This window comes from Acanthochromis polyacanthus, chromosome 23 (genome assembly GCF_021347895.1).
Source record: "Acanthochromis polyacanthus isolate Apoly-LR-REF ecotype Palm Island chromosome 23, KAUST_Apoly_ChrSc, whole genome shotgun sequence".
Taxonomy (NCBI): Eukaryota; Metazoa; Chordata; class Actinopteri; family Pomacentridae; genus Acanthochromis; species Acanthochromis polyacanthus.
Window position 1 is genome coordinate 17,963,152 of NC_067135.1, and position 21,516 is coordinate 17,984,667.

The window sequence follows — 21,516 nt, forward strand, 5'->3', positions numbered from 1 at the left end:
AGAAGATTCACTGTGAAAATATTTTTCTCCATATTTTCAAACTTTAAAACGGGTCAATTAGACCCGAAGGACGACACGAGAATTAAGCCAGTAGTCGTTGCCACAGTCATTTGTGGTGTTTCAGCGCCCTCTGTTGGTTCTTTAACGTAAGCAGAAAGGTCTATGTGGAAAAACCAAAACACACTAGGTTCAATCACACCTGCAATTTCCCAACAGTGAGTCCCTGCATTAGTTTCTCTCTCTGGTCTGTCGAGGCAACATTCAACAAATACAACACAAAAAAAATGCAAAACCAACATTCCCTCTAACAGGCTGGTAAAACCGCCTTCCTTGAAAAGAATCTGGTGGACAAAGACAGCAACCACAACATGAAACAAATGTTTACATCGACATTATAAGTCAGAAAAAACTGCAAAAATGAAGAAATAGTAAGGAGGAGGAAAATTGGGTTCAGAACATGTGAGAGTTCTTTAAAGAAAAAGCAACTTAAGGAGACAAATAACAGTTTAATTAGCGACATACAGTCACCAAAAGGAAGGTGAAAGGTTGAGATCAGGGTAATTGATAAATCCAATATGTCTCTCTTAGTTTGAGGTATTTGAGTCGATCCCCGATGCTGGTATCCAAAGAATGTCAAATATTGAAGTCCACTAGCTTCAGTTCTCATGTCTTTCTGCTGTAATAAGAATAAGTTTAATATAGACCCAAAACACTGAATGGCCTGCACCAACTAAATAAATGTGTTTAATGGTTAAATATTGCAATTAATATCTAACCAATTCAACAGAACATCCATCCATCATCCATACACTGCTTAATCCTCATTATTTAGAAAAGCAGAGTGGGTCACATGTCCATTCATGCACACAGAAAGCAGGAAATAAATCAGTGTTTCAAAACTACAACCAGGAAATATTTATTCTGTAAAAACAGCTATGTACAAGATGTCACAAAGATTTATTTTTTTTACACATACAGGGCAAACGCTCCAACACCGTCCTCAGCAAATGCTCAGTCCTTGTACTTCAGGCAGCATTAAGGATGAATCAAATCTTATAAATCGCATTAAACGTACCAAAAATATGGCACTTTGGTTAGTTTTAACTAATAATGAGGGGAAGGTCAAAGCTTCCTCATGGCTCCACACACATCTGATGCTTATTTTTCCATCCCTCCAGTCGAGCAGAGCGCCAACAGATAACTGGTATTTTTAGGAGATCTATAGAACAAATGAAGAAAACATTTAAAAAAAAAAAAAAAAGACACGGACATTGTTGGAGATTCTGGCTAGTGCACACCTCTTACCAGTGATCAGCAACATGGTCATTAATTTAACCTCCAACAACTACTTCTGTGTTTCATTCTTACTGTTTGCGGCATATTTCTTTATGCTATACATGCATGTATGGTCAAATCTACAAAGGCATTGTGTATTTTTCTCAATGCTGCCGATATGATGTCAGTCAGTTTGCTACTTGCAGGTTTTTTGTCCATCATGCAAAACCCAAAACAACATAAAAGTGAGCTGGACTCAAGTTAGATTTCTGGGGTATCAAAGTGAGAAATGGTCAAAAACTGCACATCAGTGGATTTATGCTTATATTGAATTTTACACCACGATAAAAACAGCCCGTCCTTTCTATTTTCAACTATGAAAATATCCTCAAAAATACCAATTATTGGCAGATTAAGTGGGACAACATTAATAAGGAGCTGAAAAAGTCTGCAGCAGTCAAACCTCGCTGTGCGCTAAAGCAGTCTGATTCCCGTTTCTAAGAGCCTGCCGTCTACAGAGGCAGATGGAGGGAGTAATGGGAACACGTCCAGCGCCGCACAGGTTTGCCCACCCTGCCAATGACGGGCAGTTTGTGAGCATAGGCACGTGGAGGGATGGTGGGAAAAGGTGGAGTCGGGGCAAACGTGGTCTGGAAGGGACGGCGGCCTTGGCAACGGCGACCCATTTGCCGCCCACCAATGAGAAAGGAGAACACTGGAGGTCCAGTCTGAGGAGAGGTGAAGCGCGCTTTGGGGAAAACATCCCGAGACAGACCTGCCGAGCGCTGCCCTGAACGTGACGAGGAGGATCTGGAGCGCTGCACGGAGGAGGAGGAGCGTGCCAGGGATCTGACAGGGAGAGAAACATCAGTAACACGCAGGACTGCAGACCTCAATCCTGGTCAAAAACGGTTTCAGTGTTTACCTTCCTGATCCTGTGGCTGCAAGGCTGGGAGGGGGTGGATCGGTGCGAGGACTCCCATCCTGCCTGGGGCTGATGTTGAGGTTGGCAGTCAGCTGTGGCATCTTACGGGTGGTGTCTGGGTTGGAGGCAGGGCCGGAGGGCTCCTTCCGGGTGTCACTGAGCTGAGACTGGGTGCAGGGGGGGTAGCTGCCAAACCCCGGTCCTGTACTGAACCTGACGGCTAAGCTGTCACCGAAGAAAGAGTAGAGCTCGCAGTACATGGCAGGGAGGGGGACTGGAGTCCACTCCTCCCAGGGACAACCAGCCCCACCTGCCTGGAGGTGGCTGGCGATTCCAAGGGCGGCCTCTGACAGAGGCTCTGGAGGGGGGCTGAGGCCTGGAGAGCTCACTCTGTAACCCATAGCACCCATCACTGAGCCTGGCTGTGCACTGGAGGCTCCCTCTGCTGGCTGGGACAGAGACAGAGCCTTCATTTTCAGCAGGCGCTCCACTGCCACCTGCAGGGCACACAGAAGGAACGGGAAGATGAGCTACCTAAGTTAACTTGTACTCAACATTTTTTATTATTTAATACACGACTGTTCAAAAGTTTGGGGTCACTTACAAATGTCCTAGTTTTTGAAAGACACCTCTTTTTCAATGAAGATAACATTAAATGAATCAGAAAATACAGTCTAGACATTGTTAATGTGGTAAATGCAGGGGGTCCTCGCTTTACGACGTCCTCCACCTACGGCCTTTCATCTTTACGTCGGAGCTGGTGAGGTGGAAGTAGTTGATGAGAAGACGAATACGTCGTCACACGTCTATTTTTGTTACTAACAGTGTGGAGCATTTCAGTGCCTAAACTGTTCTGGTAAGAATTATGGCCAATTATCCACCATTACATGTTTCCATTTCTTAGAATAAAAGAAAAAAAAAATGTTTTCTGGTGTACTGAAACCATAAAGAGGCTAACCTCTCCCTGCAACACAAACACATGTAGAAGAAGCACAATATAAACTACAAAGAGAAACATGCTTCCATCTCTCCCTCTACAGCCTAAAAAGTAAAGAAACTAAAAATCATTACATCCAAAAGCTTGTGAAGTGTTTCTAATGGTGTTTGTAGCCTACATGCTTGTCAAAGTGTGACAAATTCCGATGGCTAATTATTCATAACATTGAAAAAAACACAGAATTTATTAGAAACTTGTTTGGAAAAAAACGTATTAATTAGAGGTGATGAAGGCTAATATTATATCAGAATCATCCACAACAAACAGATGACTGATATATGATAATGACAGTGCAATTCCTTACTGAGAAATTTCCAAATGTTAAACTTGTCATTGCATCTCTGAAAGACACTAGAAAAAAAAAACTAAAAGAAAAACACATGAAAATTCCTCCTCTGTATAAAAAACACTGAGGTGACAGCAGTACTGACCAGGATGGCTCCATAGACCTTGTGACCGTCCGCTTTGACCTGAGCATTGGAGACGGAGTAGTCATCCAACACAGCCTGGAGGTTGGCCCAGTAGGCAGGGAGATGTGGGAAGAGTACTCTCTCGACAGCCTGCCGTCAGAAACATGCGCAAGTTGTGGTGTGAAATTGCGGAGAGGAGAGCATTTAGAAAGTAAAATCTGTGAGTGTTCAAGAACATATTCACAGCAATGTAACAGGTCCACCATTATATTGCGTTTATCTCCAAAAATGCTCAATATTTCCGATTTACTTTAGCAGAAATGTGTCTAAAAATGATTCGCAAGCCATGGAGGATATCTCCATTTAAGAAAGAACCTCAACATGCTAAGATTAAAGTGATACACAGTCTCAGTGAGGGAACATGACTGAATATAGTCGATAGCTAGCCTAGCCGCGCTAGACCCATGCTCTGAAGACGCAAGGGTCTAAGCACGCTCGACAGGGAGGGAGGCGGGCTAAAAGGTTGTCTATCAAATCACTCTGCAGCAACTGGGGAGGTATACAACCAATCAGCGCAACGAATAGGCTCCTAGAGCGCCGGAAATCAGAGGATGCGGGAGTTCGGTGAAGCCTTATTTATACAGTAAATGGGTGAAGCTCAAGTATATTACAGACATGTTAACAGAAAGATTATTCAGAGTCGGTGCTAATGGAGCTCAATGACTGTTGTCGTTTTTGTTGTCGACCCTGGCAGAGAATTAAATTCGTTGCCGTGGGTTGTCTAGCACGGCTAGGCTAGTTGTTTCCGGTTGTTTCTGTCAGAATCGTCGCGCCTCCGTCGTCACTTAGTTACGCCCGCCTTTTGACTCGACACTTCATGGTGATTCGTCCGGCCAGTTTTAGGAGCATCCAGCCTCGAGCCTTATGGAGGGTAACTAGACCCACCCTGGCAGAGAATTAAATTCGTTGCCGTGGGTTGTCTAGCACGGCTAGGCTAGTCGATAGCATCAGATAGGTCTGATTTAGATACAGTAAAGGGGACGAGAGGAGGAAAATAATTTTGAAGGATAAGTATAACAAATGTGCAGCATTTAAAACAAGATTCTCTGTGAATAGTTTCCCCAGGCAGTAGATAGGACTCATGAGTCATCAGCCACACACTGAACAGTGCAGCTGTCTTGACCCCAAGAACATCTGGTGGATTTGAAATGCATGTTCCTGATCAGCGGACAGACGGAAATTCAGGTATATTTTGGCTGAACCACATGCTGTAACTAGACATGCAGTACTCCTCCAAAGCTGCTCGTTCCTCCATATGACATTGTCAGAAATGCAGCATTTATTTATTAGCCACTGATGATCAGAAATCACAGCAACATAGATGTACCCACAAACAAAATAACATTACGCTGAGTACAGGCGTGTGTTATGCATGTGTATGTTATGCACGGATACCAAAATTTATAGTAGGATCACAATCATGTGATCATCAGCAGGCTGCTGACGTAGTGTTCACTTGTTGTCATAGTTACAGTGACGCCGTGTCGCTACCTCGCAATGATATAGAAATCTTCCACAATCCATAGATCCAGACTATAAGCTGCATCACTGCCAAAATCTAATCATTTGGTCCTTGTTTCATTTCTGACCTTCTCTGAAAATTTCATTCAAATCTGTTGGTCTGTTTCTGAGTAATGTGACAGACAGACAGACAGACGGACAGACAGACCAATGCCGATTGTTACATAACTCCGCCGCATTCCTTGGCAGAGTAATTACACAGAGCAGAGAGTAGACAAGTTTCGAGTATGGTAAAATATCTATAGAATGTAGAGTCACGGTTTTGTTCCAGTATTTTGTTCCTGCATATGGAAAATATTGTACAAGTCGATTCCACTTTTTTGCAAAACAAACAATATCAAACACATTCAACTTTCCCTGTATCTATTTATATGTCTCTATTTATTTTTTAGGATATTGCTGTGTTGTGCTGCACAAAAGACATTTCCGAGTTCTCTCTACTTCTAGCAATACCAGAACTGGTTCCATAGAAGGCGGAGGACTTTATTTGCAGGCAGAAATGAACTCACAATACAGAAAAGAAAAAAAAAAAAAACTGCTAGATTTACGGACGGAATCGGCAAACATACCTTCCATCCCAGAGCATGGAGGCCCACCACAGCTCCATAGTGGGAGCACAGCGGTCTGACTGGGTCAGATAGAACCTTCTGCAGAGAAAGCAAGATCTGGTGGTAGAGACCACTCACCAGATCACCATGAGTCCTGTTGAGAAAACCCAAGAAGAGGAGAGTGAATTTAGATTGATCAGGGGCAAACCAAATTGAGGTTCTGTGTTTTCCATATGTGTAAATCAGCAACTGTTGCCTTCATAATGAACACCTAAAAGGTACAGTCTTCAGACCATCATCTCCTCACTGTGTTTTTTAACATAACTGGCTGTAGATCGTTCTGTCATTGGAACATGGTAAGGGTGAGACTGACTATTTTACACGTCAGGCATGGACAGACTGAGTCAGTGCGGCAAAAATAGCACTATTTGCCCGCTACAATAACTTGTGCAGCAGCTACCTGTGCTAACAGAAGGGCCACCAGAGCAGCATAGCGATGGTCATTCACTCACACAATGCGACCACGTTAAATTTCAACTGGCACACTGTCAGAAAAAGGTTGCATATGTGACCTTTTTGGTTGCAGTCTGGAGCCTTGATTAACCTTGGAATGAAGGGACTTTGATGAATTATACTAAATATTTATCATAAACTGGCCAATGCTAGAGTGGTTGTCAATGCAAAGCTCTACAGTACGGACTAATAGTAAACAATGATGTAAAAGTCTGATTATTCGGGAGTTTCAGTGTCTTAAAATGGGTAAAATATTGTTTCGGTGTGCATTTCACAAAACAATAAATCATACACATACTGTGTCTAAACAGCCATCAGTGCTTTACTCACCAAAAGATGTGGCTGAGAAGCAGGGCGGCGTAGTCCCTAAGGGTCCAGTGGTCGTTGAGTGGGTTGATGGAGGCAGCCAGCGGCTCAAGGATGCAGTACATGACACTGGAGACCAGACTACGCACATATGAGCCCAGGTAGAGGTAGGGGTTCTGGACAAGGCTCTTCACCATATGCAGGAGCCTGCTGAGCTGCTCCAGGTCGTGGCTTACCGACTTTACCTGAAAAGAAACACCCACAGCATAAAGGCATGGTTGAATGGAATATATAGTGGGACTTGGGCCAGCATTAGTTCAGTACAACAAGCCATAATCAGCAAACCACTTTTCTATGTGCAATATAACCGGACTCTATCCTAACTAGACTCTACTTCAGTTCATTTTCTGTTAATCTTGCTCGTTTTTAGTATTAGTATACAGTCACTTTTCACACTGTGACACTTTACACAAACACTTTTGGAAACTTACATTTTGTACTTTATGTTATTTCTATTTTACTACTGACCTCTGTGTAACTGTGTATACTCCATTAACTTTTGTTTAATGTACTCTTGCAAAATAATTTCCTCCTGGATGAATAAAGTAGATATTATCTTATCTAATGAGGATTAAGCAGTGTATAGATAATGGATGAACGAAAGGTATTGACAGGTATGACTTACTCCACTTATGACATAAACAAAATATGGCAGCAGGGCAGCGATTTTGGAGTTAGACTGGAGGTCCAGCAGAGCCACCTAAAACACACAGGGAGAGATATTAAGAGTAACAGGTTGTTTAAACATACAGAACATAAGCCTCAGTTCAGCAGCAGCTTACCTTCATGAGATGGGGGTCCTCTCCCAGGATTGCTCTTGTGATCTGCTGGTAGTACTTCAGCAGGTCGTCTGACAGAGACTGTACCGCTGTAGGAACTGTGACAATTCAACAGTCAGGTCAGACAACTGCTGCAGGCAACACTGATGTGCCAAATACTAACGGGAATTTTTTTAAAAACAATATTAGCTTGAGATCTATTCTCTTCTGTCTACCAGGTGTAACTGCAGTAATTATGCACTGGACTAGTCATTACACAGGACTGCAGCTGCTCTTATGCTGTGGCAGTGCTGTCCTAGGTAGTGTAGTTTTGTCTTACCTGTCCCTTGAGGCTCCAGGTTGCCTTTTCCATCTAGGTACGAGACATTCACTGACAGCACAGAGGAGACATAATTAGTAAACACTGGTTGTGAAGATTTCAAAGATGGATTTCTAGCAGGTTCAGTGACATTTGTGACTTGGCTTTACCTCGCACCATGGTCTCAGCACAGCCTTTGGGAATGTTGGTGGCCAGAGCCAGCTCAACCAGGTTGATGTCCCGATCCTCAACAAAGAAAAGCTCTCCTTCTTTCACCGAACGGAAGGGAAGAGCGTCCTGGGCCCCGTAGCCACAGATGGCCTGGTAAACCCACAGAGATAAGGACTACTGTAATATGTTCAGGTCATATCTGGCTGACCTTACAGACATGCTGTTGACTTGGAGACACCATAGATGTGACAATTACGACTCACCTCAACGTTGCTCCAGCGCAAAGCTCTGTTGAAGTCCTCCACTGTCAGTTTCCTCCTCTTTGCATGTCTCATGAACTGAGAGCTGCTCTGTTTGGGTCCAAATCAGATCACGAACATCTCACCTTTAATATTCCAATGAGCATCTTTGGCATTTTCTATATTATAGATTCATACTAGTGTATTATGAACACCATTCATTGCACACATTACCCAGGTACCGAGGTGGCACTGACCTGCGTCGCTTCCCTGAGTCGGTAACACACATCCTCAGCCAGCAGAGCGGCCACATCGTCGCCCAGCTCCACGCCTGCACTCTCGGCCATGAGTTTGACGGACTCCCGGTGAACCTCGGCGAAGCGGCGCTCCTCCCGGTCCGCCATGCTCACGGCCACCACTCAGAAACTGACAAGGGAGAGCACTTTACTTTAATATTTGCTATCTGTAGTGCTTCAAATTTTTTTTACAACAAAAAAAAAAAAACGACGTGGCGGCGGGGGGCTTTTTGGACCTTTGAGGGCACCGTACAACCACTTTACAAAAACGCTGCTGCAGCTGTTGGTTTAGGATCATTATTTGATGAAAACTGAGTCGTGTCTGCTGAATAAGATATATCCCGAGTTAACGAAAACACATTCTCTAATCGTTATACATCTTTACTTCTTGTCGGCCATCATATTTTAGTGACAATCAGCCAAAAATTCAAAAGTTGCATAATTTGCTAATGAGATTTGGTGCACGGCTTTCTTTAAGAATGTAGCGTACATGCTAACAACATGAAACCTGGTTTCAGTCAACCGGCTGGAACAAACACTTCATACATAATTACTGTACTTTCAGGCAGGTTGTTGTGACATGAAGAAAACTGCAGATTTTGTTCTATAAAGCTCAGAAGGCGCATAAGATACAAGTAAAATAGAGCGTGAAGCAACCAAACTGTAGTTCATAGTCTAAGCCATCCGGTTTAGCTACCTCCTGTCACAGACATGCTAGTGTTTAGCTACGAGGAAGGGCAGAGAGGATGCAACCCTTGAACGTTTTAACAGAATTTATTATTTACCTTCTTATCTTAGACAGTTGAACACCAAATAGCGCCCGAAAGAAAGTTTACATCAGCTTATCTGTACGCGGGACTGGGCGATCCACAACACCAAGTGAGCACACATGAGATATACATCCGCCACATCCTTCAAAATATGGCATGAGTGGAGCATTTCTACGAATAGTATGCCGCATTGGTGCTAAAAAAAAATAAAGCATTAAACGGTGACGTTTGTACAATTTAATAAAAATTTCATCGAAGTTGCTAATTAGAAATGAATATGTTTGACTAAAAACATACAGCATTCGCTTTAATTTTGGCTGACTTAAACCTTCCGGGACTACACGTCAACACCTTCCGGATACAAGTGACGCGATGGGAGATGGAGGCTAGTGATTGGTGGATAAGCATTGGAAGATCCATCCATTCATCCATCCATCCTCTATACACCGCTTTATCATCACTAGGGTCGCGGGGGGTGCTGGAGTCTACCCCAGCTGACTCGGGCGAAGGCAGGGGATACCCTGGACAGGTCGCCAGTCTGTCACAGGGCTACATATACAGACAAACAATCACACTCACATTTCACATTCACATTAACATTTAGAGTATTCAATTAACCTCAGCATATTTTTGGACTGTGAGAGGAAGCCGGAGTACCCGCAGAAAACCCACGCATGCACAGAGAGAACATGCAAACTCCATGCAGAAAGATCCCAGGCCCACCCCGGGATTTGAACCGGCGATCTTCTTGCTGCAAGGCAAAAGTGTTAAACCCACCCCACTGTGCAGCCTGCATTGGAAGATATGACTGGTAAATTTAAGTTTAAGGTAGTTGACCTTCTTGAATGGATGGATGCTGTGGGTCTACCCATGCAATATCTAAAAAAACAAAAAAAAAAACAAACAAAAAAACAGACACGATGTAAAATCTTGTCAGAAATTGATCACTGTTGGCCCCTCTCTAAATAATCCAAAATATTTACTAAATTCAAAATACTGTAATCATTATATTGTTATACTGCTCTTACATCCTCGACACAAATTCCAACTTTAGCACTATTTATACAAATACAATGTAACAATATGCCTTTTCTGCAGCCTTCTGAGGGCTGTACCTCAAAGCCAGTTTAACATAACCATGCTTCCTTTGTGTAAGTAGGCTCCAAAAAAACTAAAACCTCAGTCAGAGATAAGGGGTATCACAACTGTGGTTATCAATTTTCTTTGTCAATTCAAACTTTCGGTTAAATTTTTAACCAAATCAAAGTGAGGTTAATGTTACTGACTGAATATTCTCTGTAATAAACCAGTAGAATAATCAATGTTCTCATCTGTCTCATTGAGAAGGCCTGGCTCTCAGTCTCTGCTCTAATTCATCCCAAAGGTGTTCTATCGGGTTGAAATCAGGACTCTTCATGTCTTTATTGATCTGCTTTGTGCACTGGTGTCAGTCGTGTTGAACAGAAGGGGTCATCCCCAAACTGTTTGCACAAAGTTGGGAGCATGGAGTTGTCCAAAATGTTTTGGTATGCTGAAGCATTCAAAGTTCCTTTCATTGGAAATAAGGGGCCAGTCCCTGAAGAACAACCCGCCACCTCCACCAAACTTTACACTTGGCACAATGCAATCAGGTGAGTACTGTTCTCGAGGTCACCGCCAAACCCAGACTCATCCATTGGATTTCCAGACAGAAGTGTGATTGGTGTATTGCAGCTGGCGATATATGGCTTGGATGCAGCTGCTCAGCCATGGAAACCCATTCCATGAAACTCTGTGCTGTTCTTGAGATCACATGAAGTCTGAAGCTATGGACTCGATAGAAAGTTGGTGATTTCTGCACTCCGTGTGCCTCAGTATCTGCTGACCTGCTCTGTGGCTGAGTTGTTACCAATTGCTTCCACTTTGTTACAGCACTACTAACAGTTGACCGTGGAATATTAAATCAAGGAAATTGCACAACCGGCAGTCTATCACATCACCACACTTCATTCACTGACCTCCTGAGTGACCAATTTTTTCCATAAATGTTTCTAGAAGCTGTCTGCATGCCTAGGTGCTTGGAACACCTGAATTCAGATATCTGGAGGTGTTGTAACACTTGTCAATATAGTGTATGTTCTTGGGAAGACTAAATGGCAGAGCACTAAAATGTCATTACTGGCAGCCAGAGGCGTCACTAGGTTTTTAGGACAGGGGGGGCTTAGCCTCCAGGAGATGCACAGGATGTAAGCGAACATTTAATTTTACAGCTAACAAAAACTGAGAAATTGCTTTTCCGCTTTAAGATTTAGATTTATTCAGAGATACTTTACTGTGTAAATGTTTTACACCACAGTGACCATGACTTTTGCTCACAACACAATAAGTCAGAGCTGCCAAGTTGTGACCAGACCTCAGAGTGAGATTTGGTTTGTGCAGGATGCTGATGGGGGGTCTGGGGGTCCTCTCCCAGAACATTTTGAAAATTACTGATCCTATTTCCTGCATTCTGGTATATTTTATGAGCATTTTGTTAAAATCTTATGATAGAGGGATAATAAAAAAACAACATTGAGCGAAAAAAAAAAGGCAAAAAACAACTGCAACAGCAGGCAGTATTGAAAATGGTTCTTCATGTAAAATATGGATGAAAGTTCTGTGGCTGAATGTGCACAACACATTTCAGTATTTTCCATAAATATGTGCATAACTGAAAAAACTCCAGCAACCACTTGTAACATTTGTCTTGGAGGATTCTAACGCACAACAGCTTCAATTTGACCTCATCAGCAACTAAACAATAAAAAGTGCTTAAGCAAAAGCAAAACATCTTTATAACTTAAGTTCTCTATTCACTGAACAGAATTACAATCAGACACTAAACTCTGTCTCACAGGAGCAGGATGACATGTACTAAAATCAGGTCTAAATGAATGAATAACTTATTAACGAGGCCCAAAGATAAATAATAAAGACTGTCAACTCAGAATAAATGGCACAATTGTAAACAGGAACAGGAAAAGAACAGGGGAAAATGAATTTTTGTGAGCCATGCTGTACTCCCTGATGGCTTTTTTTGAAGCCTTGATGATCTCTGGGGTGGGTTCCCATTTATTGCATGGCTCCAAACCAGCCATTTTACTAGTCATAATAGAGGAGAATGTTCTCTCTAGAGCCACAGTGCTCCTGGCTTTTGTCTTCTTTAGTCCAACCAGTGAAAACAGAGTCATATTAGGTCCAAAACTAGCAAAATTATTTATGTCGTATATTTGCCTTATATATATCTCTCTTGGCTATCTCCACTTTCCAATCATTACTCTCCTAAACAAAAGCTCAAGTTAAATAAGTCTTATATGGTGCACCTGGACTGAAATGTTTCATATTTCATATTCATATCAAGTTCCATAAAAATCCAAGACTGTCTGCATCACAAATGACTCTCCTGTAAAATCCTTTAGACTCACCTTTCCAGTAGAGGTTTCTCCTCTCTCACTCTGTCTGCTCCTCTGCCCTGACTCCTACAGGTCAATAGGGGTGGAGTGATTATCATCATCATTCACATAATCATACGTGAATGAGCTCAGCTCCTGTTTCACTGTGTGTATCTGATGCTGGAGCTCATGCTCCAGAAGGAAGTCACCCCAAAGATAGTATATGGTTTAAAAAAAAAAAAAAAAAAAAAAAAAAAGTGTATTTAAACTCATTCTGGTCACATTATATGGAACTTTTTGTAAAAAACAAAAAACTTTTTAAAAAAAAACAAAATTTAGGGGGGCTTATGAATATTTTAGGGGGGGCTAAAGCCCCCCTAAAAAAGGCCTAGTGACACCACTGCTGGCAGCAAACATGTCTCTGGATTGGCTTGAGAGGGTGACTGTCGCTCTGGTCAAGTTCAAACCATAATGCATTCTTGTTTTTACCCCAAAGACAAGCTCAAAACTAAGAGCCTAGTGAATAACCGATTTAAACAGGTTTCATGCCAGAAATTGCCCAAAAGGGTGTATGATGCCTAGTTTTGAGGTCAGGGTTCTGCACACTGAATTCATTTTACCACACCAAATTGTGACACTTATTTCTGTTGTAAACAGTCTTATTGCAGGCCAACTTCTTGCCAGACCTCCAAGTCACTTGTGTTTTCCAGCAGCTATATTTTCATTGACTTTGTTTCACAAACAACCATACTCCACATTATGCCTATTAAGAGAAAAGGGACACCAATAAAGTACACTCAAACACATTGAAACTCAAAACAGCATGGCTGGGTGTTAAAAATTAGTTTATTCATGATGCTGAGGTAAGACATTTACTCAGTTCATTAAAGTATGTACAATAGTTTTAAAAATTTAATTACATTCATAGCTGCAACTGGAGATTCAAGAGACATCTCTTGACCAGAGCTTCTCCAGACTGATCCATGACTGTTCAATCGATCAAGTCCAACTTGAAGTGCTGACAGCTCTCAATTCAAACAACCTCAGCTTAAAAATGCCCTAGGGTAAGGGGGTTAGAATATAAAATATATTTTGAAAAAAAACAAAAACATGCACACTTAAACTGTGGCAAGTACTGATGCTGGCTTCATCTTCAGTCTCATCCAGTTAGAGCCCCCTGTTGTCCCACACTCCCTGGGGTTTGGTACATTCCAGCTGCTGCAGATGGAGGGCCAGGGGCAGCAGCAGGTCATTTAGGTGCTCACTAGAAAAGGTAAAAGCATTGTGGGCTGTGGCATCTGAAGATGGAGTGGCAAGAGGAGAGGTTGAGGAGGAAGAGGAGATTGAAGACTTCGGTGAGGTGGAGGAAGGTAAACCCGAGCTGCCCGGGGAAGCTTGGTTCTGGTTGGAGGTTTTGAGTTTGTTGGGGAGGACATGCTGGAAGTGACAGCGAGTTCCATACAGGCAGAATCCAAAGGAGCTGAAGGTACGGCACAGCACTCCTCGAGGATTCCACTCCTTGGTTGGTGGCTGGAGTGGACAGCCCTTCTCTTCATTAGCCTTCACACTGCTGCCCACATCATCTCCACCCTCGATGTGCAGGAAGTTACAACGGCTGCCAAAGGGGCAAACCCCAAAGGAACGGAAGATGCGACAAGGGACGTTTCTGCGGCGACGGACGGTGGGGCGCTGCTCGGTTGGGCTGTGAACAAACAGGCAACGGCTGCCATAGTAACAGTAGCCTGTAGTGTGGTAGCTGCGACACAGCTCCGTCTTATACTTTGGGTGGCGGAAGGGAACGTGGAGTTCATGGAGGCCGTGGGCGAACTGGCAGCGCTCGGCGTACTTGCAGAAACCAGAAGCGGAGTAGCTGGTGCAGAGTTCGGTCTTGTAGCGGGTGGAGCAGACCCAAGGGATAAGGGAAGGAGAGGAGGTCTCTGCCAGGGGGAGAAGGGCTTTGGCCAGGGAGAAGCTCCCACCATCACTGTGTACATCTGACTCCTCACTGGAAAGCAGGTTGTCAACCAGCTCCTCATCTTGAGAAGAGGGCAGGAACAAGTCATCACTACTGGCCTAAATAGAAAAGAAAAGTTTGAATTAAGCATGGAATTCAAAGGCCTGACTTGTCTTTGCTGCACTTAGTACAATCTCTGAAGCAGAAACAGGACTGCCCAGGCTAGCCAATAGCTTTTGTAACTCAATGGTACCCATGTTCAAAGATCAGAGAACATGAAATTGCTTAATAGAATTGCAACCCTGCATGGTTTTACCAGAGTAAAGACATTTATTAAACAACAGCTCCCGTGACAAATAGAATGCAAAATGAATGAGGAAGTGTTGGTTATAAATTCAATTACTGACTCCTATTTATACAGTGGAGAAGCTATAGTCTTGGAAAACATTTGGAAACACCCAAAATAGACATCTAAAGTTCCCATAGCACAAATCACTACATAAAGTCACTGTAGCCAACACTGAAGACTAAGATTCAACTTCAAATGAATACAAAAAAACAGAACATCCTAACAGGAGTAGTTGGGGCTAAAAAAACATTTATTTTGAGAAATTGCAACAAAAAATGTTACTTTGATTAAAATGGACAAATCTAAAACAGTTAATCTACTAATCTTTCTGCCATTATACCAATACATTGACAGACTCAAACCCTGGTCCTAGTTTCTGTCTATTATGAATCAGTAGGACACTGGTTAATAATTAAAACTTTTCTCCCTCAAAAGGGAGCCTCCAGAATTTGCAGAGAACTTAACCAAATGTAGAAAACTATTCCAGCCACATAATGTACTGTATCACAGTCATCGCATGTCCAAGCTGCAGCTCAGATTCCAAAACAAAGGTGACAGCCAGCCATCTACCCAGATAACAGCTGTAACTAAACTTATCTTGTTTGTTGAAATATAGACACATGTTGCAGTGCATCATCTAGCAATATGTAGTGATTTTTTGAGAAATCCTAGGTTTTCCAAACTTTAATTAACTTAGGAAAAAAAAACAAAAAAAAAACAACACACCAATAGTTAGCATTAGAGACCTAAACATGTGCCAACAGAATAAATGGGCCCAGGTTATAAACAGATTCACTCCCTGTAGATTTTAAGAAGTAGCCTTTTGTCAATATAACTTGAAACTTTACATGAAGTAAAACATTTTAATCTGCCTGTTCTCAGTGTGACCGATGACAGCCATAAAACCTCTACAAGTGCTCTCTTCTGTATCAGAATCAAAGATAAGCCTCTAGATATTAGACTGCCATTAGAGGAGAGAAAATTCACACAAATAAATATGCAGAGACCTGTAACTTTTCTATTAAAAAAAAATACATGGAAAGGACAACATTTAAACTCTACAGTATTTAAGTTTACACAGACATTAATGAGATTATAGCTAGGAAAATATCACATCCAGATTTTGTAAATTAAGCTGCTGTAATGTTTTGCTCAAACCACACCAGTTTAACTCCAGCTTTCCAGTTAGCTTAATGGCACTGCTAGATAGCTGGTCCCAATCAAACCTTAAAGTTCCAGTTAGCAAAAATGGACACATTTGTTTAAACAGCATACCAGATCAATCAATGTTCAGTAAAAAAAAATAAAAATAAATTAAAAAAAAAAACCAGGAGTTGCTGCAGTTTAAAACTCTACTACAAAACAGCAGATAATCTAGAGTTCTTAGAGCAATGGGACACATGCAAATGAATGTCTGGTCCACTAACCTCAAGCATGGCTGCTAAGTGGAAAGTTGGTTTTGGTGATTTCTGAGGTCAGCCTGGGCAGGAGACAGCGTCCAAACCGGCCTTACCAACAGGAGACCTGCTAAGTTCGAGCAGAAAGGTGTGGTAGTTGAATGGCTTGGACCCTAACACTCCTACTTTGTTATGAAGTCACAAGCAAAGAGCGAACAGGCCGCGAGTCTTTTAAACCGGCGTCCATCTCTCACCTTCCAGCTGGAACGAGCTTCAGGTGTGCTCGAGCTGACGTCACGAGGGCGGGTACAGCGACCAATAGCGTTCACGTGCGCTTGACGACGTCTTCCAGCTGTGACGACAGCAGCGCCGTTTTCTGGTTGGTCCGTGGGTTACCATGGAGAGCAACACGGTGGCTGGTAGTGCCGTCAGGTATGATAAGAACAGAGGTAAATGTGGACCAAATGGTGTGTCAGAGAAGTTATACCAGTCCTCAATGTGAGCAAGTGTTTTTTTTTTTTTTAATAAATGCTTGTTTTCTGTTAATTTTAAATATGTCAATTTGAATTCATGTTTGTTTTGTAGCTACTGTGAAAAGTTTTAGTTGCTATGGGCCAGTTTTCTTCCAATATCTTTGTAATGAAAAGTTTTTGTCATTTCATATTCCAGCTATTCCTCAAAATATGTTTGATATTTCATTTACATTTTAACTTACATTTTATACTTTTAAAGAAATTATATTTGTATATTACTACCCCAAGCTCTTATCACTGATATCATACAAGAGGTGATGCACAAACTTGGAGGGACAGAGAGAAGCAACAGCTGGAGGAAAAGAGTGGAAAAAAGTCAACAAAATGGATGCTGACATTCTTCTATTGCTGTTCCGTGTAATATTCTTCTTTTTCAATTTTCAAAACTTTCAAAATCTGCTATGAAGTGAAAAATAAACATATTTCAAACATCATTTGGAATCACTTGTGTGTGGACAAAAATACAATACAAACAATACAAACTGGACGAGCCCTCAGTAGAGGGCAGAACCACGCCCATGCATGATACTCTGTATCAATTTTGATCATCCTACGTATATCCCTTTCTACTTGATCTGCTGACCTCTAACTCCACAAGTGAGCAGGGGACCTTAGACTGATCTTCAGTGCCAAGTTTGATTATCCTGACTTCAGCACTTGCAGAGATATCTGACCGGACATACACACATACATACTTACATACATACCCAGCCAGCCAGCCACGTACCGAAGCGAATGCAGTAACCTCGCTGACATACACGTCAGGCGTGGTTAATTATTATTCTAAACCAAAATGAAAAAAATGGCATAAAAGCACATTGATTCTTACATGGTAAATTTTGACCCTCTTATAGAAGAGTGTATGGCCCAATCAGTCATGCATCTAAGGGTTAAATAGCTCCATGAACAATGTCAATTATATATGTGTGTGAAGATGCAGGTAGCAGGAAAAAAAATCAACTGGACTTCTTTTGTTGGTTCTTGAAGATGTTCCACTTCTCATCCAAGAGGCTTCTACAGTTCTCACTAATGGTGAGTTTATATTCACTCCAGCTCACATGACTAACGGCCCTGACCGACCCAGGACTGACATGCCTTCAGGTGTGAAATGTGTAATGAGGTGGTCCACCAACTTCACATTTAGTGTGAAGTTCGACTGAAAACAACAAACATGTCAACCGTTCCTGTGGTAAAACTGTTTCATCTGTGATAAAGCACTCACCACATTATTCCAAAGGGCTTCTTTTTGCCTGTATGTTAACTGTCAAACTGAGATTCGGTTCATTTTGGACAGAAAGCGCATTTTTCTGGCATACCTCCCATGGCTGTCAGACTTGTGTAAACTCTCTGACTATAGATGCAGCACTTAAACACCCAAAGTTGTAGCTACTTGCAGATGCTGGAGTGAAATTAGGACGTTCTTAGAGACTTGTTTCTGTCATGATCTACTCTTGCTCTGAATTTGTGGACAGTCCTGGGAAAATGGGCAGTTCTTTTCTAGTTTGGAGATGTTTTTCAAGCTCTTGCCAGTCTCTGGGAGGTTTTTATATCTTTGTATGATGCCACCACACACCTAGCTCCTAAAGAGAATAACTGAGGTTTAAATAAGGTAGATTCCACTTATTGCTCCTCAAGGAGGTTCTAAGAAATGATTATCAGGCTGATATTGTGAATCCGGTGTCAGAGAGGCATCTAGTTTGGCATCACAGTGAAGTTTAGCCAAGCTTCCTCTGTCTTAGCAATGTGGCGAACACCTCGATAAACACAGTAGAGATAAAGCCAGTGTCTGACCACAAAGAAAAAAAAATCTTTATTTTTTTTCTTATCAAGATACATTAAAGGATACAGAGACATTGGAATAAAAAACACTTGAGAAAAAGTTTCAATTGTATCATGTTCGTCTCTCCATCATACAAAAATCAGCACCCTGTCCCTTTTGAACGTCTCCCCTGGTTGAAATGGCCAGCCCACCCACCCTATGAAGGAGAGATGTTTCACATGTACAGTAGCATATTAGACCAATCTCCACAATAATGGAGCAAAATTACACTTTAGATGTAAAAAAAAAAAAAAGGTGCCAATATGCCACTTTTCGACTTTTCTTTACACACATTAGTATTTGCTACAAACTCAACACTTCAATTTCTTTGTTTGTTTGGAGAAATATTACAAAGCCCACATTGGGACCAAACTTGCTTATAAAACCAGTGTAACCCCTCACTGCTGTGGGGATTCACAGGAATTATAATTATCCAATTAACAGCCCATTTTTAGTACTCACCCTTTGATAACGGTACAAATGAGAGGGGGACTAAAATAAACAAAGCAAATGAAAGAACAAGCTGAGACAGTGGAAGACTCCTTTCACGTCGTTGTTATACCCAGTCACAATCAAAAGCACCTCTTCTGCTCTGCTTTATCGAATGCTAACAGAAGAGGAGTATGGCCACGCTCAGGATGAAAATTCAGAAAAAGGGTTCACATTTTCAGACAAGAAGTTTGGAGACAATGTTCAGCCTTAATTCTCTTCCGTACATTTACATATTGATGCTTTATTAAACAAATTTAAATCAACTGAGCAGTAACTTAACCGTCAATTTAACAGAACAGTACTTCAGGGTTCAAAGTTAATCGACATTAACCTTTCCATTTCTTTTTTTTTTTGCGGATTATAGCTAAATTTTGCAGAAACTAAACAAGTACCTCAAAAACAAACGTGTCTTCTCATCATGGCACGTCACACAGCAACTGGTGCAAATCCACGATTATCCACAATCATGTCAGGAGCTGCTCTCCTTCGCTTCCAGACTACGTGTTCTGACACTGCAGGGTGTGGTCAAGAGAAAGGGGACCAGACTATTCTCTTTCAAACTGGCTGAAAGGGCACGTCGCAGCACTGTGGGGTGAAGAGACAGCAAAGGAAACACTACATAGGGCTCGACTCCAAGAGGAACCCCTGTGCAGTGCACCGTTTCACCTCTAGATGGCAGGGATGCACGGAAGCCTGTTTGTCTCCAAACTATGAGGTGAGCACAAAACAAATCTCGGCAACTGAATCAAGATCAAAGGTCGTCAAGTTAGGATTCATTTTAGGCTTTAAAAACATTAACAACATATTTTGTGTGCACTTGCTTTTAAATCGTTGCATTTTTCTTTTTCTTCAGGTAAAATCTGAATATTTGATGCCCAACTGCTTTCCTTTGCCAGATAAAAAACTACATACACTCAACTTTAAACCTTCACACTGCTCAAGCTGCTTTGTGCTCACTGAATATTTTGGCTAGGCTACCATATAATAGAGGAGGTGCAGACAGGATGAACCTCACAGAGAAGGATGTATTAATGCTGGATCAGGTCTGCTCCTGGTGAGTGATGTAGCCTCGGAGAGAACCAAAACGGCAGAAGATGGATCAGACTGTTCACACTGACCAAGGGCAGCTCTGCAAAAACGTCTCCTCAGCTTTGAACAATTAGTAGCCGGCAGACTTTGCACCACTGGAACAGAGTCGAGGGTTGCAGAGAGAAATCTTCAAATCAAATCATCCAGCCTGCTACGGCTGTCCCACACGGTTACCCTTCCAATGCTGCATATATTTACACAAAGATAGAGACATGGAATACAAACAAAGTGTGCTTTATCGCCATCGTTTCCGGATGAAAATATCTCGATTTAAATTACACATTTAAAAACAGGTGGCTTTAAAAGGGGAGTAAAGTAACTGGAAAAAACACTAGAAAGCCCAAGGTGTTGTGCGAGTATCAGTGTGTTTGAGTGTGTGTGTGTGTGTGTGTGTGTGTGTGTGTGTGTGTGTGTGTGTGTGAGAAAGAGAGAGACAGACACGTCAACTTTTGGGAAGTAACAGAAGACTAAAGAAAGATGACACTGAAAACAGGAAAAATAAAACACTACTGTATGGCGCACAGCCTGTAAGTGATGGCCTGAGCACAGACCCTCCCCAGCACCCACCCCTACCCCATGTCCTGTTAAAAGACCCCCCACCCCCCCGTCTCCCCTGTTCAGTCCTCCAGGACGATGGGTTCGCTGGTGCTGGAGGGCAGGAGGGGCATGGCCAGGGAGCGGGGCGGTGGTGGCAGCTTGATCCGGACCAGGAGGTGAGGTTTCCGTGCCGCCCGGCGCATCTCTGACTGGGTCAGATGTTTCCTCAGAGCTCTGGTTGAATGAGACATAAAAAAACACATTTAATCAAGCACTATTCTGTCAAAGAGCTATTCAACCCCTCCAGGAATTCACGATGTTGCGATCGCACCAATCTCCGCGAATTCTGCACAACTTTGCCATTTTGTCCAATCAACGCGACTTTTCCGCAATTTTGGCCCGCCTCCCATGAATTCCACCAATCACAGCAGCCTTAGTGCAAACGTAATGTACGTACGTCACCAAATTCACTTCCTTGTTTATGGTTGTGCGATTCTAATTACTCTCATTTACCAACAAAAATATCAACAATTCATTAAATTGCGGGGGTGTTTCTGAGTCCCATCAATTCCTGCCGCCTGCTACATATTTAGGTCACGTGATTAGGTATCTGTACATTACGTACACGTGTATAACTCATGCCTGTGTTCAGCACAAGGTCAGGAATGAACAGTCTTGGTGGAGTGCTGTACTTTTTTAAAAAATATTTTATTTTTTGCCTTTTTCGGCTTTATTTGATAGCGGCAGTGAAGGTAGATATGAAGCAGG

General features: G+C 42.2%; 3 protein-coding genes across 3 annotated transcripts in view; all 3 read right to left on the bottom strand.

The window, feature by feature from the left end:
- Positions 1–891: 891 nt before the first annotated feature.
- taf6l (TAF6-like RNA polymerase II, p300/CBP-associated factor (PCAF)-associated factor) lies at positions 892–9,342 on the bottom strand. Its single transcript, XM_022215587.2, has 12 exons — positions 9,184–9,342; positions 8,360–8,528; positions 8,127–8,213; positions 7,863–8,013; positions 7,714–7,764; positions 7,398–7,492; positions 7,241–7,315; positions 6,580–6,800; positions 5,758–5,890; positions 3,629–3,757; positions 2,201–2,697; positions 892–2,124 (listed from the first exon to the last, which is right to left on the bottom strand). Exons 2-12 carry the CDS (start codon positions 8,504–8,506, stop codon positions 1,788–1,790), a joined length of 1,923 nt encoding a protein of 640 aa, XP_022071279.2. The 5' UTR covers positions 8,507–8,528; positions 9,184–9,342; the 3' UTR covers positions 892–1,787.
- A 4,212-nt stretch (positions 9,343–13,554) lies between these two features.
- On the bottom strand, positions 13,555–16,317 carry cth1 (cysteine three histidine 1). Its single transcript, XM_022215581.2, has 2 exons — positions 16,309–16,317; positions 13,555–14,651 (listed from the first exon to the last, which is right to left on the bottom strand). The coding sequence occupies exons 1-2, from the start codon at positions 16,315–16,317 to the stop codon at positions 13,746–13,748; spliced, it is 915 nt and encodes a 304-aa protein (XP_022071273.1). The 3' UTR covers positions 13,555–13,745.
- Positions 16,318–20,795: 4,478 nt separating this feature from the next.
- mta2 (metastasis associated 1 family, member 2) overlaps positions 20,796–21,516 on the bottom strand; it is a 35,673-nt gene continuing 34,952 nt past the window's right edge. The window contains exon 18 of the mRNA XM_022215586.2: positions 20,796–20,982. Coding sequence (XP_022071278.1) covers positions 20,829–20,982 — 154 coding nt within the window. The 3' untranslated portion in view covers positions 20,796–20,828. The remainder of the gene's footprint in view (positions 20,983–21,516) is intronic.